Genomic DNA, 15,513 nt, shown 5'->3' on the forward strand with positions numbered 1-15,513 from the left:
GTGCCCCGTTTTGGGTCTCAGTGAGGCCCACTAGGCCCAAAATGTGGTGCGGGGATGTGTGGCGTGGCTCCCGTGGCCCGTTTTTGCTCCCAGGGGGCTGCAGGGAGGCCTACTTGGCCCCAAATGGAGTGGGGGTCGGTGCCCCTCCCCACGTGGCCCATTTTTGGTCTCAGGGGAGTGCAGGAGGCCAAGTGCTGCCTGTCACACCCCTTGGCCATACCCACCATGGCCATGCTCACCCAGCTGGTCATTAGGGCAGACAACTGATTAAATTATTTGAATCCCACCAATGCATACAGGTCAAGAGACCACAGTTCAGTCTTATGCAGTAATAAAGTGAATGGCCTTTATGGTATCCAGATTTTCATTTTTTCCTTCCTGAATCTGAATACTTATGTCGTCCAAGTGGCACAAATCTCAAAAAACCACATTATTAAAAAGTTTTGTAAAACTCAAGATTTGCAGGCGAGATGAATTTCCTCCCTGTCCCACTCAATCTCTTTGTTCCCCTCCCTTTCCTCCTACCTATCCCCTCCTTCTCATTTCCCTCACCCTCCCACTCCCCTTTCCTCTGGTAACGTGCATGGTTGAAGTTATGAAACATTAAAATTCCCCCCTCCCATCCATATATTTCTACCCAACTTTTTCCTCCCTATCTCACTTCCTTCCCCTCCCTCCTTCCCCTTGAGCTTTTCCCTGGCCCACTTTGTCTTCTTCCCTTTCATCCTTCCTATTCCCATGCCCTTCCTTCCTCCCCCCCTCTCATCCCTATTCGCCTCATCCTCTCCCTCAACCTCCCTCTCCCTTCCCTCTGATAATAACCTGCATGGATGAAGTCTTAAACACAGCATAACCCCCTCCCTGCTCCTACCTGCTGTTCTCCTCTGTCTCCCCTTTCTACTTCTCTGCGCTCAATCTACCTCTTCTTTGTCCCCCCACCCCTTCCTCTTCCCTATTCCCCTCCCTCTCTTGCCTAACCCTCTCTTCCTCCTCTCCATCCTCCCTTTCCCTTACCCCTGATAATAGCTTGCATGGATGAAGTCATAAAGGCATTAACATCCCCACATCCCCACATCTATTTATGACTACTCTCCCTTCTCTACTTGTCATGTCCCTCTTCCCTCCCCTCTCTTATTGGGTCCACTCCACTTCATCTCCTTCTCCTTTCCCTTCTATATCCCCTCCCCCTCTTCCTTCTCTCCCTGTCCTGTCCCCCTCCTCTACTATCCATCCTACTCCACCTTTTTGTCCCCTCCCCTTCTCCATCTCCCTTCCCCCCCCCCCGCTCATTTCCTACCTTTTAACCTTTTCTTCCTCCCATTCCCCATACCCATTAGCCTTCCTGTCCCCCTTCCCCTGACCCTCACTCTTCCTCTTAGACTGTCCCTCCCCCTTTCACTCTCTCATCCTTCCCCTAAAACCCTCTCACCCTCACCCCTTCCTTAAACCTAACTCAAACTCACTCTCACTTACCCCTCTGAGAGTTGGCTACAAAAGGAGGGAAGCTTCCAGGAGCAATTCTGAAGAGCTACTGACTTCCAGGAAGGCATCTTCACTCTGATAACTGGTCACTGACAATAACTGACACTTTAGCTTGCAGGGATGAAGTCATAAAGCCCAAGGAGATGACCCATCTCTCTTATCCTCCTATCAAAGGGCACTTGCTCCTCCACCTTTGTGACCCACACTCAGGCCACACAAATGTCTCTAGGAAGCTACCAAACCAATCACTAAAGCTGCCTGTTTGTCATTTTTTGCATGAAAGCCATGGATCTTTGAATGTGGGTTGCCTCTTGTTATAGAAGTTCCACTAAGCGCTTCAGCACTGTTGAGCAGCTTAACAGTTGGCTGTTTGCTTTCTAAAGTCAGGGGTCAAAGGCAGTCCTGACTGTTTAGAATAGACCTTGAAATAGATTTGTCTCCCTGAAATCCACAGGACTGAATCTCATAGATCTCACTCACTGATTTTAGTGGCACAACTTAGACCCCGGGTCCCCAAACTTGGCAACTTTAAGACTTGTGGAGTTCAACTCCTAGAATTCTCCAGTCCACAAGTCTTAAAGTTGCCAAGTTTGGGGACTTCTGACTTAGACAAACTTTGAGTAGAGCCCATTGACTGGAAAGACCAATCGATTTTAAAAACAAATTAATCAGCCTGTCTCAGACCCATTGCAATATATACTTTGCAGTATTTTCTCTTTGAGAAAGGGGAAAAAAATCTTCAAAATGTATTTCTTTCTTCTCCCACTGTTTGAAGTCTGTCTTCCACATATGTCTCTGTCGCCTTGCCTTATTTAGTGAGTGATGCTCCTTCTGTTTTCCCCATCAAAGAGGCAGGGGCTCTATAAACAGTTGAGAAGTGACAGTGGGCATGGAATATAGGCGGGGTCAAATTAAACTGCACGCAAACCTATCCTAGGGGTTCAATCTGCTTGCGTGCATCAGTGACAAGAGGATCATCGCCGGCTTGGGCAGGGGCGTGGAGGTCCCATCCAACTCTGTTATTCTGTTATTTGGGAGAACAAAGGAGCCATTGAGCGTCCCTAGGGAACTACAGGAAGCTAAATGTCACGTTGTGGTGTGGAGCGATGTGTACTATGATTAATCAAAATGAAACGCTTATGGAAGGCGACAACCGCTTTATCCTCTCCCCCCACCCCCTCTTTGTTAGGAATATTACGCCTGGGTTGCAAAACGTCAAACGGCCACTAGAGGGAGCAGCAACATAGTAACGTTTGATCTGCTGCTGCCCTCCAGCGGTCTTTCCATCTCATGCAAGCACCAGCCGCTTCGGAAAAGCAAGGAATTAGCAGGCTTTTGCAGAAGACAAAACGTGCCTTTGGTTTGCACATCAGGAGCTTCCAAGGAAACCTTGCCTGCTTAAAAAGAACGCGTTCGCATTTGATGCAGAAGTCATCTGCGACGCCGCGGCGGTTGCTCACGACGCAGCCCGCGTTTCCAAGAGGAACCGGAAATGAAGGCCGCGAAACACCAGCCTTTTTTTCCATCTCGGAGAATCCGAGGCGCCGTCTCGGCGGCTAGAACGGCAAGTTAAGTGTTGGAGGAAGCGTAGAGATCTCAGTGTCCTGTACGCTGGAGGACGGACTTTGTGGTAGGATCGTTAAGGAAGCTTTCCACGGGAAATCGGATGCGTCGCTCGCTGCTGTTGCAAAAACTTCCTTCCCCCACTTTGCTTGCATTCTGCCTTTTACATTGGACCGACGCTTAGCCTTTTTGGGTCGCTTTGTATATCTCTGCGGAGATGTGCTAGGCTAGGGAGAGTATCGGATCCGATGGGAGAATCGCTTGAGATACCTTGATGACAGGTCTATGGGCTGATTTGCAGTAAGTTGGCAACTGTTAAAGTTGAGAGTTATTTTTCAATTAAAACTAAATCTCTTAGCCTAGTTGCTTAGGATTCCGAGATTGGTAAAATGAGGCCCCAGATTGTTGGGAGCAATATATAAGTGCACAATCGTGCCCACCGTCCCTGTTCTATTGTCCCCAATTACTCGTACCTATTTCATGCATTTATACTTATGTTTATTATTTCTATTATATTGTAAGCGTTTGACAAATCAAATCAAATCAATAAATATGCTAACTCTGTAAACTGCTTGGAGAGGGCTGTAAAAGCACTGTGAAGCAGTATATAAGTCTAAGTGCTACTGCTCTTATGGCATGACTGCTTTGCAGTTTTGTTGCTTTGACCCTGATCTGTGGGCGGCTGTCTGTCTAATTTACATGTTACATATTTGATTAATACATTAACCTGCGGTGCACAGAATATGACTCCAGGGCTTCAGCTGATTTTTTATTTTTAGAATATCCCCGTCTCAATTTAAGACATTTCTTTTCAGCACATTTAATTTCATTTTCCATTTAGGTTTAACCCTGTTGGTCCACAAACCTGGCTCTGATAAAGAACGGATTAAAATAAGAATGAAAATAAGGCCTACCTTATTTTCATTCAGAACAGCATATATTACATAAGACAGCCCTTTGTCTTTTTTCCTCAGCAGTGTTATTTTATAAATGCTGTAAATCAAAACTCACGATACCTGTAATAAATGTAAAGTTGATTAATTGACAAAGTAGTGAGTCTAATTTAGAAGTTGTTGGTCTTTATGATTTTAATGCTAGTTATTTCCTCATTTTTCTTGGAACCATTTTTATGGAAATTGTAAGCGGGATATTAACTGCTACACACAATCTGTTTAAAAACAACTTATCAAATAACATTAGTAAAGGAGAAAGTTAAAGGTGCAGACAACCATTCCTATCTTCTCTCCATCTGAAAACATGGGATCAGCAATATGTAGTTTTAACAAAGATCACTGTTCATTTATTCTGTGTCAGTTTGAGAGGTCACATAATAAAGAAAGCCTGTGTGAACATTTGGGATTTTCTTTTAATTTCAGAGAAAGAAACAGCCAGTGAAGCAAAAGAGAACATTTGGGTTAACATGAGAATGTGCTGATTTAGTCACTCAACTTGTAAATCTTATTTCAGAGGCTCAGTGGGAATGAACTGACATTAAGATAATTTATAATTCAGGACAACTTTTTAATGCATGTAGTATGAGGAGCGGAGGAAATACCAGAGTGAGACTTGGAGCTGGAAACAAATGAGTGGGGCCTCAGTTTTACTAGCCACTGATATAAATATTATTTTATTTTCAATCAAAATGACCTTGGGTTATGACTGTATTGCTGCCAAGCAATGGGTGCTTTGTATTTGAAGAACAATATATACTGATTTGGTATAGTACTGAGTTGCTTTAAGAAACAAATTGTTAATTTTAGACTGTGAGACAGTCTATTAATTTAGAAATAAATGTTTGCCTCAGTCATTTAAACTAATACTGAATTATGAGCATTGTCCAGAAAGCAATGGAGGATGCCTTATATTTAATGGCACAATGTTCTTTCCTCAGCCTCTGATAGTTAAGTAACTATTGCAGCAAAATTCCCAGAGTTATATTTTATTCCTCCGTTGAAACTGGAGCCTTTGCAGCCCTTCATAGCTCCATAACAAACAAACAAAGAAAAAAAGAAAGAAAGAAAGAAAGAAAGAAAGAAAACCAATCCAACACTATGTTCATTGTTTCCATTATCAGAAAAATATTTATGGATGGATTTGGTTAAAAAAAACCCATCTCTTAGAAGGTAATGGGTTTTACTTGCAAGATTAACTCACCACTATGCTACTTTTCTAAATGTTATTTAAATGCTGTAAAATGATCCATGAATTCCAGTTTAAATAACTCTCTCACATGATAAAATTAATAGACTCTAACCACAGCTTATATGATTCCAATTCAAATAAACTTGCTCCTGTACAAATAGAGAATAATCTATTCTTTGAGTTTCCTGTTGCCCTTGCTGAATCATATAATAATATTAATTTGTCAGAACATTGCCAATTCTAATGATTGTATATTTTCATGATAGGTTCTTGAAGAATGTTTGTTCCCAGATCTCTCAAAGTCAAGAGAAATGCTGCTCATGAGGAGTGTTGTGTCCCAAAAAACCCCAAGTCTTCCCATAATGAATCTGCATCTGAAAAGCCTACAGAACTCAGAGATTTGGGGTCTGACATCATAAATGCAGCAACTGTTGAGACTGATTCATTGAAATCAGTAGAAGGACATAGTGTGCCACAGATATTTTTAGATTCAACTCTGGCCCTTACTGAATCAGTGTCAGAAAACAATGAGGACTCTTGTGATACAGAAGAACCCATAAAATCTTTTAGTAAAACTCAACGCTGGCCACAGTCTGGGGAACCTCTATGTGTGGTCTGTGGTCGGTATGGGGAGTACATCTGTGACAAGACTGATGAAGATGTATGTAGTTTGGAATGTAAAGCCAAGCACCTTCTACAACTCCAAGGGGAGAAGGAAAGCTTAAAGCCTACTAAGAGTGAACAAGCCATCTCTCAGCCCACCTTCCCTGATGCTGCTTATGTGTATGAAGAGAATGAATTCCTGTTAAGTCTTGAGGATGAACAGATCGAAAGTTTAAAACAGCAGCTGGGCATAGCTGTTGAAGGGCAAGGAGTTGCAAGACCCATTGTTGAGTTTGAACATTGTGGCTTCCCAGAAGTTCTCAGCAGCAATTTAAAAAAAGCAGGCTATGAAGTCCCAACCCCTATCCAGATGCAGATGATTCCAGTTGGGTTACAGGGCAGGGATATTGTAGCAACTGCTGACACTGGCTCAGGGAAAACTGCAGCTTTCCTGCTTCCTGTTATAATTAAAGCTTCAGAAGAGGTAACCTTTGTTCATTGAGAGAATTCATGTTTATTGGGAAGATTTGTTCAGAGCATTCCAAAGCGTTTGAAAAATTCTGCATAAGATCTCAAACTGTGTTGTTTGCCAGAGAAACTATACATGTAAACTTTTTTTAAAAAAAAATAGGTTTTGTCTTCCTGTCATCTCACTTAAAATGTGTGATTAAATTTATGATGCTCGCCTGAACGTATTCTGTGGAAGAAATTTATACCTGGGCAGTTGAAATATTAATGCTTGTGAAAACTGGATTTTTTTTTTAAAAAAAGTATAATTGTAGTGAAAGCATGAGCAAATCTTCCTTCCCATGTTCAAATGACTCCTTTCCTTCCACTTGCTCTCATTTCTGCACTTAAGACAGAATATTGGTGTGTACCACCGTAATATGTTATACATGGCATAACTACTGACGTCACTAGATTAACTACGTATGTAGTGATGGTGTTGTTGGTTTGATATAAATTAACCCTCTCACATTTTATTTTTCTGAAAAGTTTAATCAAAGGAAAAATCACTAACCTATTATTTGTTTTTTGTGCTTTTTAAGACTGACACTTTGTCTGCTCTTATTCTGACACCAACAAGAGAATTAGCTATACAGATAGAGAAGCAAGCTAAAGAGCTTATGATTGGTCTGCCGAATATGAGAACTGTTCTTCTGGTTGGAGGATTGCCTTTACCGCCCCAGCTTCACCGCCTGAAGCAAAATGTTAAGGTAAATAACATTACGTTATATCCTTAAGGTTTGAATGAACATTTGATGCAGTTTATGTTTGGAATGGCATAAAAGTCAGAGAACTTGATTGAAATGGTGTCTCTATTTTATTGGCAAATTTCAGAATGGCAGATAATTATTTTCAAAACTGGACCATAAAAGAAAAAGAAAACTTTTTTTTCTTCTTCGTTCATTCATTCAACTCAGCAAATTAATTAAAACTTTGTTATGAGTAAAATATCCAAACTTTGTAAAACAAAATACAGTACTGTGATATTATAAAAGTTGCAGTAAAGCAAGAGGTAGTCCATGTTCCATTGTTTTCATCTTTACAAAGACAAAGCCTTTTAGCATAGAGAATTTTGTGATATTTACCCTCTAACATTGCTGACAGTAATGCAGTTTCTTGTAGGTCTCAGTTCTTGCTCAAAGAATTAAGTAACAGCTGTGGTTTGAAGGGCCTTTCACAGCTCCATATTGTACATGGATTGTATCCATTCCTATATCTGGAGGTTTTCTTCAAAATTACTCATATTTTAATCTCCTAGTGCCGTAATAGCGAACCTATGGCACGCATGCCAGAAGTGGCACGCAGAGCCATTTCTGCTGGCATGTGAGCTGTCCCTCAGAACAGATCCACTGCGCATGCGTGTGCACCTCCCGCCAGCTGATTGTCGGGTATCTGCCGTGCATGCATGAGGGGTGGGGCTCATGTGGGAGACGTGCGCGCATGCGCAGGGGGTTGGGACATGGGGTCACGCGCGCATGCGCAGAGGTGCAGTGCGTGCAGGGGGATCACATGCGCAGGGGGCGGGGGAGGTCACACACGCACTGCATTATTTCGGCACACCGACAAAAGGTTAGCCATCACTGTCCTAGTGATTGGATTACTGCAGTGTGTGTTCTACATGGGTCTGCCCTTAGTGCTCACTCAGAAGCTTCAGCTGATCCAGCACATTGATAGGTCCACACATAATACCAGCTACCCCATAAAGCAAGAGTCTTGGATTAGATCTCTTCTCCATTTCCAGCCCCCTGACCTTGTCCATAAAGATAAGCTGATCAATGGTATTGAAGGCTCCTGGGAGATTAAGGAGAACCAGGATTGATGTACCATTTCCACCTAAGTTTCCCATAGGTCAATAACAAATGTGATCAATGTTAGGCCCTTTTACCTGCAGCATAACACCCTTCTTAACAACCATCCCTTAAAATGAAAATAAAGATAGGCGAGAAGTTATCCAGCACAGTTTGGTCCCCAAATGATTTCTTCAACTTCCTTCAATGCAGGCAGCATCACTCTTTCTCTTAAAGTATTCACTTTTGGATGCAGCCACATTCCAGCCAAAGAAGGGCATAGATCTCAAATACTGGTGGGCAAAGAGGTCCAAGGAATCTGTCCTTTTTTCATGACTAATAGAATCAAATTTTCCCCAGATAATCCCATCAGTCCATGTCTCAACTACGTCCTCAGAACCAGTACATCCGTGTCCAAGCAAATCTAAATAATTGCATGTTTTATGTGCTGTGAAAAACCCTGTTTTTCAAATTTAAACATTTTCTCACCTTGGATACTTGATTTAATACATTTGTTGGAATTCGTAATAACAATGAATTTATTTTCTATTATTTGTATTTCCTGTCTTTATTTTAGGTAATCATAGCAACACCTGGAAGGCTCCGAGAAATTCTAAAGCAATCCTCTATTCAACTTCATAATATTAAAATTGCTGTTGTTGATGAAGTAAGTGTGTATTATTTTTCAAAAAATATATGTGTGTGGATAGTCACTACTGTAATGACTTCTATTTTGAGGAGGGAGGTTAAATGACTCTTTTTTCTGCATTGTAACTAAGCACTGTAGACCATGGTGGGCAAAATATTGCAGTTTAACACTGTAGTTTATGCATGATTAAATTTTTAGCATATTTGGGTTAACTTCGCTTGACATGTAATTTCATAGTATCTCAAGACCTTTTCATCTGTCTACTTTTTAACATATGTTCCAGCAGTTATAAATTACAACTGAAGATCTTCTTGGCAAAGAGACAGCTGATTGCATAAAAGGGTTACTTTCATCTACTTTGTTGGTCATTGAAATAGACCAAATTTCAAACAATGTCCCATCATGCTGGACTGTTCAACATAATTAATGTTGACAGAAACAGTGGGCAGAAAAGAGACATAATTCAAGATACTGGGAATATGTACTTCCTAGCCAGGAAGTACATTTGTTTTTTGTTACTCAAATAAGCATTACTGTAATATATATTTTCCACTACAACCATTAGTTAGCTAGCATGATATTGCTGGGAGATGAACTTCTTGCAATACTGAAGTATTTAAGTTTGGGAAGTGCTGATCTGAAAGCCCAGATAAATGTTGCAAAAGAATGTAAAATAATGTTTTCACTCATCTTCAACAGGAAGAAAACAAACACTAGTTAATCCATTTCTTTGTTTAAAATAGGTTGATACCATGCTAAAGATGGGCTTCCAGCAGCAAGTGTTAGAAATCTTGGAAAATATTCCCAATGATCATCAGTCCATCTTGGTATCAGCCACAATGCCTTTAAGCATCGAAGAGCTGGCAAGCCGACTTCTGCAGAATCCAGTGAAAATAACAGTTGGAGAAAAGAATCTGCCGTGTTCCAATATTCGCCAGATTATTTTGTGGGTAGAAGAGCCTTCCAAAAAGAAAAAGCTTTTTGAAATATTAAATGTTAGTATCCTCATGGAAAAACAAGTCTTTGTTTCTTTTCATCAACTATAGATAATTGGGAGAAAAAGAGTTTGAACCATTGCTATAATCAATTCTGTTCCTGGAAATGTAGCCATTAAAACCATAAATCTATTCCTCTCTCAAGCTACTTGTCTGCTGAAATGATAGTATCAATCTTATTGGTTATTTAGACTTGCATATTACTACTGCATATGTGTGTGTGTGTGTGTATAATGTGTGTATGTATATGTGTGTGTGTGTCTGAACCTGTGATGGTGGAAGCTATTTAAATTAAGCAACAACTAATATTCAAAGAATTATGGTCATACTCCAAGGCATTTTAGCTATGTTTGAATAGAAACCACGCCATGCTATACTGTCCATAGTAACAGATAGCAGATAATCAGAGTTGGAAGGGACCTTACAGGTCATCTAGTCCAACTCTCCACCCAAGTGGGAGACCCTACAGCATTTCTAACAAATGGCAATCCAATCTCTTCTTGAAAGTCTCAAGTGATGACGCTCCTACAACTTCTGAAGGCAAGCTGTTCCATTGGTTAATCTCACTGTCAGAAAGTTTCTCCTTATTTCCAGGTTAAATCTCTGTTAAAATAATTCATATTGTGACTTGTTTCCTTGATAAGAAACCAAAACACATAACTTTTGGGCTGTGAGAATTTAAACAGCTCTCAATTAGGTCAGATCACCTAAATCCTCATGCTGTTAAAAGCATTTTTAAAAACTATAGTAATAGAAAATAATGGCTGATATTTACATTCTTTTTACTATTTGAAAAGTATTTGAAGCATTATTACTTCAGGCTTAGTAATATTGGAAAAGAGTTGAATAATTTGTTTGCTTTATTTACTACTGCTAAATCTCATACTGTTCCATTTCCTTTTTTTCAGTACATATTTAACTTCCAGTTTTCACCTTATATACTCACTGTCATCTCCTTGTCCTCCCCCAACCCCCACCTCACCCACATTTCTTTTTTAGGATAAGAAACTCTTTAAGCCTCCAGTACTGGTATTTGTGGAATGTAAGTTGGGTGCTGATCTTCTGAGTAATGCTGTTCATAAAATCACTGGTTTACAGACAACATCGATGCATGCTGAGAAATCACAGTCAGAAAGAACTGCAATATTACAGGTTAGTAAACATCTGGGTTTATAAATGTCTTTAAAGTGGCTTAACGAACTCTAAACTAGGAGTTCCCAAAGTACAATTTGAGGGTCTCAGAGGTTCCCTAAGACATTGTAAGGGGTCCTCAAAGTCAAATATTTCAAAATTTCTGTTTTAATTTGTAATACAGTAAATATCAATGTAGTAGTTACAACCCATACAAACCAAAGCTCTTGGGGTCTTCAGTCATTTTTAAGAATGTAGAGGGATCTTAAGACTAAAATATTCGAGAACTGTTCCTCTAGTCATAGTATACAGCTACAAGGTAGAGTGTTTGAAATTGACCTCGTAGTGAGTTTTACATAAATGTTATTTTTCATAACATAAAATATATCTGAAGATTTATCATGTTGGTTAAAGGGAATCAGGTTTGGGAATTTAACTTCATAGGAAATGCCTCACGGGAAATGCTTTCAGCTTTTATTAAATTAAATAGTTCCTTGTTTTTCCGTATTGTTCAGCTATTGTTTTTGTTTCCTTTGAAATGTATTCAGAATTTTTGCTGATGCCTTTGTAATTTTGAAAGGTATATTTCTATCGATGAAAATAATGATTATATTTCCCTTGTGCTAGGGATTATTGCAAGGGAAGTATGAAGTTGTAGTAAGCACTGGAGTCCTTGGGCGTGGACTTGATCTTGTCAATATTAAGCTGGTGGTGAATTTTGACATGCCATCTAGCATGGATGAATATGTGCACCAGGTAAATACACTTTCTGATTTAAAAGGCGTAGTGTAATATTGAATCTTTTAACAAAAAAGTGTCATTGCTCAAAAGTCTTATAAAGTGCTTGATGATACAAATTTGACTGCAGAGGAAAGACTTTTAAAATTAGAAGTTCACTTGAGTACATTACACATTTTAAAGAGTGCCTAAAGAGCTATGTTCTGTATCATGGTATAGCTATAAACAATGAATTGTAGTTTTCCAAGCACATTTTGAAGAATCAGGTAAAAGAACTAGCATTCATTTCAATGTCTATGGAGATTCTCAATCATCCAGGTCAGTGATCCCAAAGGTGCTTTTCAAAAGGCAAGTTTTAGGACTCAGTTTGTTTCTTGAAAATGTTTTGCATCTCATCCAAGAAGTGAAATGTTTTCAAGAAAAAAACTAAGGAAGTCCAGTGGCTTTTGGTTACATTCATTTAAATAACTTCCTTACTAAAATGCACTGAGCAACATTGTGTCAATTATTCCACATATCCTGGCCAAAAATAAAAAAAAACCCTGAACTACCTTACATGATGATAAACATCTGTGAATTATTTTGTTAATTGCTGGTATGTTATTGTATCTAATTGCTACACTCTGTTTTTGTTTTTTAAATTTTATTGGTCATTGACCAAAGAAATATTGTATTGTATTGTACTGTATCATATTAGGGAGCCTCTGGTGCAGTGGTTAGAGTGCAGTGAGGACCTAAATTGTTGGGGGCAATATGCTGACTCTGTAAACTGCTTAGAGAGGGCTGTAAAGCACTATAAAGTGGTATATAAGTCTAGGTGCTATTGCTATTATTCCTTTGTTCATGACTGAAACTTTAGTAATCATTTATAATTATATATTATACAGAGAGTCCTTGACTTATGGCTGTTTGTTTAATGATGGTTTGAAATAACAACAGCTTAAAAAAAGGTGACTTATGACCTACCTTTGAAGTTACCACTGTCACACTGCCTCCACTGTCACATGATTGCAATTCTGATGCTTGGGAACTGGCACACATATAAGACGGTTTGCAGCGTCTTGTGGCCCTGTAATTGCGATTTGCAACCTCACTTAGCTCCCAACAAGCAAAGTCATTTGTGGAAGCCAGATTTAATTAACAGTCAAGTAATTGATGAAGAACATCCTGCTGATGGTGTTACCTAGTCTGGTAATGAAACGTTCAGAAAATAAATTGAAACTAGCTTGGAGAGCAAACCACTGCCAAAATCTTAAACCCAAGCTACAAGAATTTTCTATTATTTCAAAGTCAATTCATTTAACAATTAATTCATGTAACAACTGAATGATTTAGTAAAGGACTGCAGTGATTTTCTTGAATTTTTATGATAGAATTGGTTGTTGTTAATGTTCAGGTTCAGTGGTGTGATGACTTGCTTAATGATGGAAATTCTAATTAGAATTGTGGCTGCAAGTCAGGGTCTATCTGTATAGTTTACCTGTAGCATTTGTCATTGATTTTAAGTACCATTGCTTTTTCCTTTTTTAGGTTGGAAGAGCAGGTCGACTGGGTCATACTGGAACTGCAATTACATTTATTAATAATAACAGCAAGAGACTTTTCTGGGATGTGGTAAAGCGAGTTAAACCAACTGGCACCATTCTCCCACCTCAGTTATTAAATTCAGCATATTTGCATGACCAAAAGCGGAAAGAACAGCTGAGGAGCAAAGAACATCCGAATGATCTTGTAACTGGGGATAATCTTATGGACATTATTAAAAAACATGATAAAAGCACCGGTATATCTCAAAAGTAACAAGCTATATTTAACAATATAATTTGTTTATGTTAACTTGTTTGATATGCAAAATTTTAATCCATTTTTATGGATGTGCTTCAATAAAAACGTAAGTTTATAGCCCTATTAATTCAAAATGACAGAGCTAAGCAAGGTATTTTTCTTTTTCAATTAGACCGATAATTTTGGTGGGAGATGGTAGTTTATACATCTCCATAATTATGAGGTATCAAGAGTGCTATTTCAGCAAGAGATTAATTTTGTTAACTGGAGATAATGACTTATCCTTGGTCATTTTATATAGTATTTCATTAAGGGCTTAGACCTCAGGTTAAATGGCAAAATACATATGTATTTTCAATGGCTGGGTTTAGTGCAATATATGTAGAAAAACAGGGAATCAGGAAATCTCATTCACTGTTACCAAATATTACAGGATTCATATATACATTTAGTAGCAACTAATCCTGCCAAATCTGAGGATAAAGGTAGTATTTAAACAGTCATGATCTAATTTAAGATGTATCTGATGAACTGAAATGCTTTGTGCAAAATAAGCAGTTGGTTCTGAATGTATTTCTTAAAATGGGCGGTTAGAATTTGGAAAAGCAAAAGACTGTAAGAAGCATAGAGAGTAACTGAAGTATGAGTTAAAATAAAGGATCTGAGAGTCTTAAACTTACTTAAAATGTACATTTAAATTCAAATTCAAAAGATGTTGAGACAACAAACTGGTCAAATACTTCAGAAAGTTATTTATTCAGTTATATCCGTTAGTAAGGATTAAGGGGCAAGCCAATTATAGGACAGGGGAGATTAATCTTTTTTTTTCTTACAAGTAATTATTTGCAATCCCAGTTCAGACTGACAGTTAATTGGGCAAATAAATTAAATTCACATGTTTTAGATTTCTTGCCTGGACAGGAAGGGCCTCCAAATTTGAAAAGGGGTAGAAAGATCGTGATTCTGAGCGAGCTATTCTTTCTCTCCCATTAACATCTGGGTTAGTTACCTATTCAATTTTTTAATGAGAAATCTCTAGAATGAGTAATTGTACCCACTGCGTTTCATGTTTTGAAATTAAAACATGCAAAGATTGGCTACCTGACTGAATGAACATATGTACAGAAGAACTGTACCAGCATACATATTTAACACATAAGAGTTTTAGTTTTGGCCATCGTTAATTAATGGAGGCAGATCAGGAAGAGATTTCTAACTTACCAAATCTTTGCAAGGCAACATCCAGCCAGTAGGGAATATTGAGCTACACTCAGACATTCCCAGTCTGGATACTTTCAAGTTAGGTGGATGTTGATTCCTCAGATTCTTGGCAGTATTCATGTTGGCTAGGAATTCTTGGGATTACATCTCTGCACATAGTTTATTTATTACAAATAAGTATATGCTTCCATAGGCCTATGGAAGGGAATCGAGTTGGGGAAAGCTAGATAAGACTGACCCAACAGTTTACCTCAGTAGGAAACAGCTTAAAATGAATATTGTTGATTGCAGTGGAGGTAGAGTGGATTTCAAAAGGCAAAGAATACAGATCTTGAACTTGAAATACACTGATTGGATTGTGCAGTCAAATTGGTGCAACTCTTACCGAACACAGAGACTACTTCCAGCATGTCCTTCAGGTCTTCTACTGGTGCTGTAATTGAGTCCACTTTGTTGCTATTCATCCTTCTCTTTCATTTCACCTTTCAAGCATTGTAGACTTCTCAAGAGATAATATCTGCCTACCTACCAACCATCAACTGAAATGAACTCTCTATAAAACCCATGTTATAAAGCTGTATGAGTTTTTAATTGTCATAAACATCTTTTATTTGTAGAAGAAAAATGGCTTTCTATTTTGCTTTCCTTTTTAATGAAATTATTCAAATAAAGTTATTTTTATTCTACTGTGATCTAACTCTTTATTTAGATTTTGTTTAATAAATTTGTATTGTCCTAGTTTTATAAAACTTAAAGTTTTAATGGGAAAAAAGGAAACTGACAAATCTGAAAAAATAGTTTAGACCATGACTTTTTAATTTGTCCTCTCAATTTTTATTACAGACTAGAAATACAGCCTGAGCCCAATAATTGACTATGGCTAGCTATATTCAAGGCTCTACTTTGATTT

The 15,513-nt window shown here is 38.6% G+C and overlaps 1 protein-coding gene across 1 annotated transcript; it reads left to right on the plus strand.

The window, feature by feature from the left end:
- Positions 1 to 2,964: 2,964 nt before the first annotated feature.
- On the plus strand, positions 2,965 to 15,295 carry DDX59 (DEAD-box helicase 59). Its single transcript, XM_026700449.2, has 8 exons — positions 2,965 to 3,345; positions 5,454 to 6,274; positions 6,840 to 7,007; positions 8,662 to 8,751; positions 9,477 to 9,728; positions 10,728 to 10,880; positions 11,487 to 11,615; positions 13,128 to 15,295. Exons 2-8 carry the CDS (start codon positions 5,465 to 5,467, stop codon positions 13,395 to 13,397), a joined length of 1,872 nt encoding a protein of 623 aa, XP_026556234.1. The 5' UTR covers positions 2,965 to 3,345; positions 5,454 to 5,464; the 3' UTR covers positions 13,398 to 15,295.
- The last annotated feature ends 218 nt before the right edge of the window (positions 15,296 to 15,513 follow it).

Source organism: Pseudonaja textilis, chromosome 3 (genome assembly GCF_049901715.1).
Source record: "Pseudonaja textilis isolate UNSWEBS1 chromosome 3, rPseTex1.2, whole genome shotgun sequence".
In the NCBI taxonomy this organism is placed as follows: Eukaryota; Metazoa; Chordata; class Lepidosauria; order Squamata; family Elapidae; genus Pseudonaja; species Pseudonaja textilis.

Bases quoted from the DNA above. Each gene is read 5' to 3' on its own strand.
- DDX59 (XM_026700449.2), top strand. From the start codon at position 5,465: ATGTTTGTTCCCAGATCTCTCAAAGTCAAGAGAAATGCTGCTCATGAG. The intron at 6,275-6,839 runs GTAACCTTTGTT...GTGCTTTTTAAG, and splicing joins TAATTAAAGCTTCAGAAGAG to ACTGACACTTTGTCTGCTCT. The intron at 7,008-8,661 runs GTAAATAACATT...TCTTTATTTTAG, and splicing joins GCCTGAAGCAAAATGTTAAG to GTAATCATAGCAACACCTGG.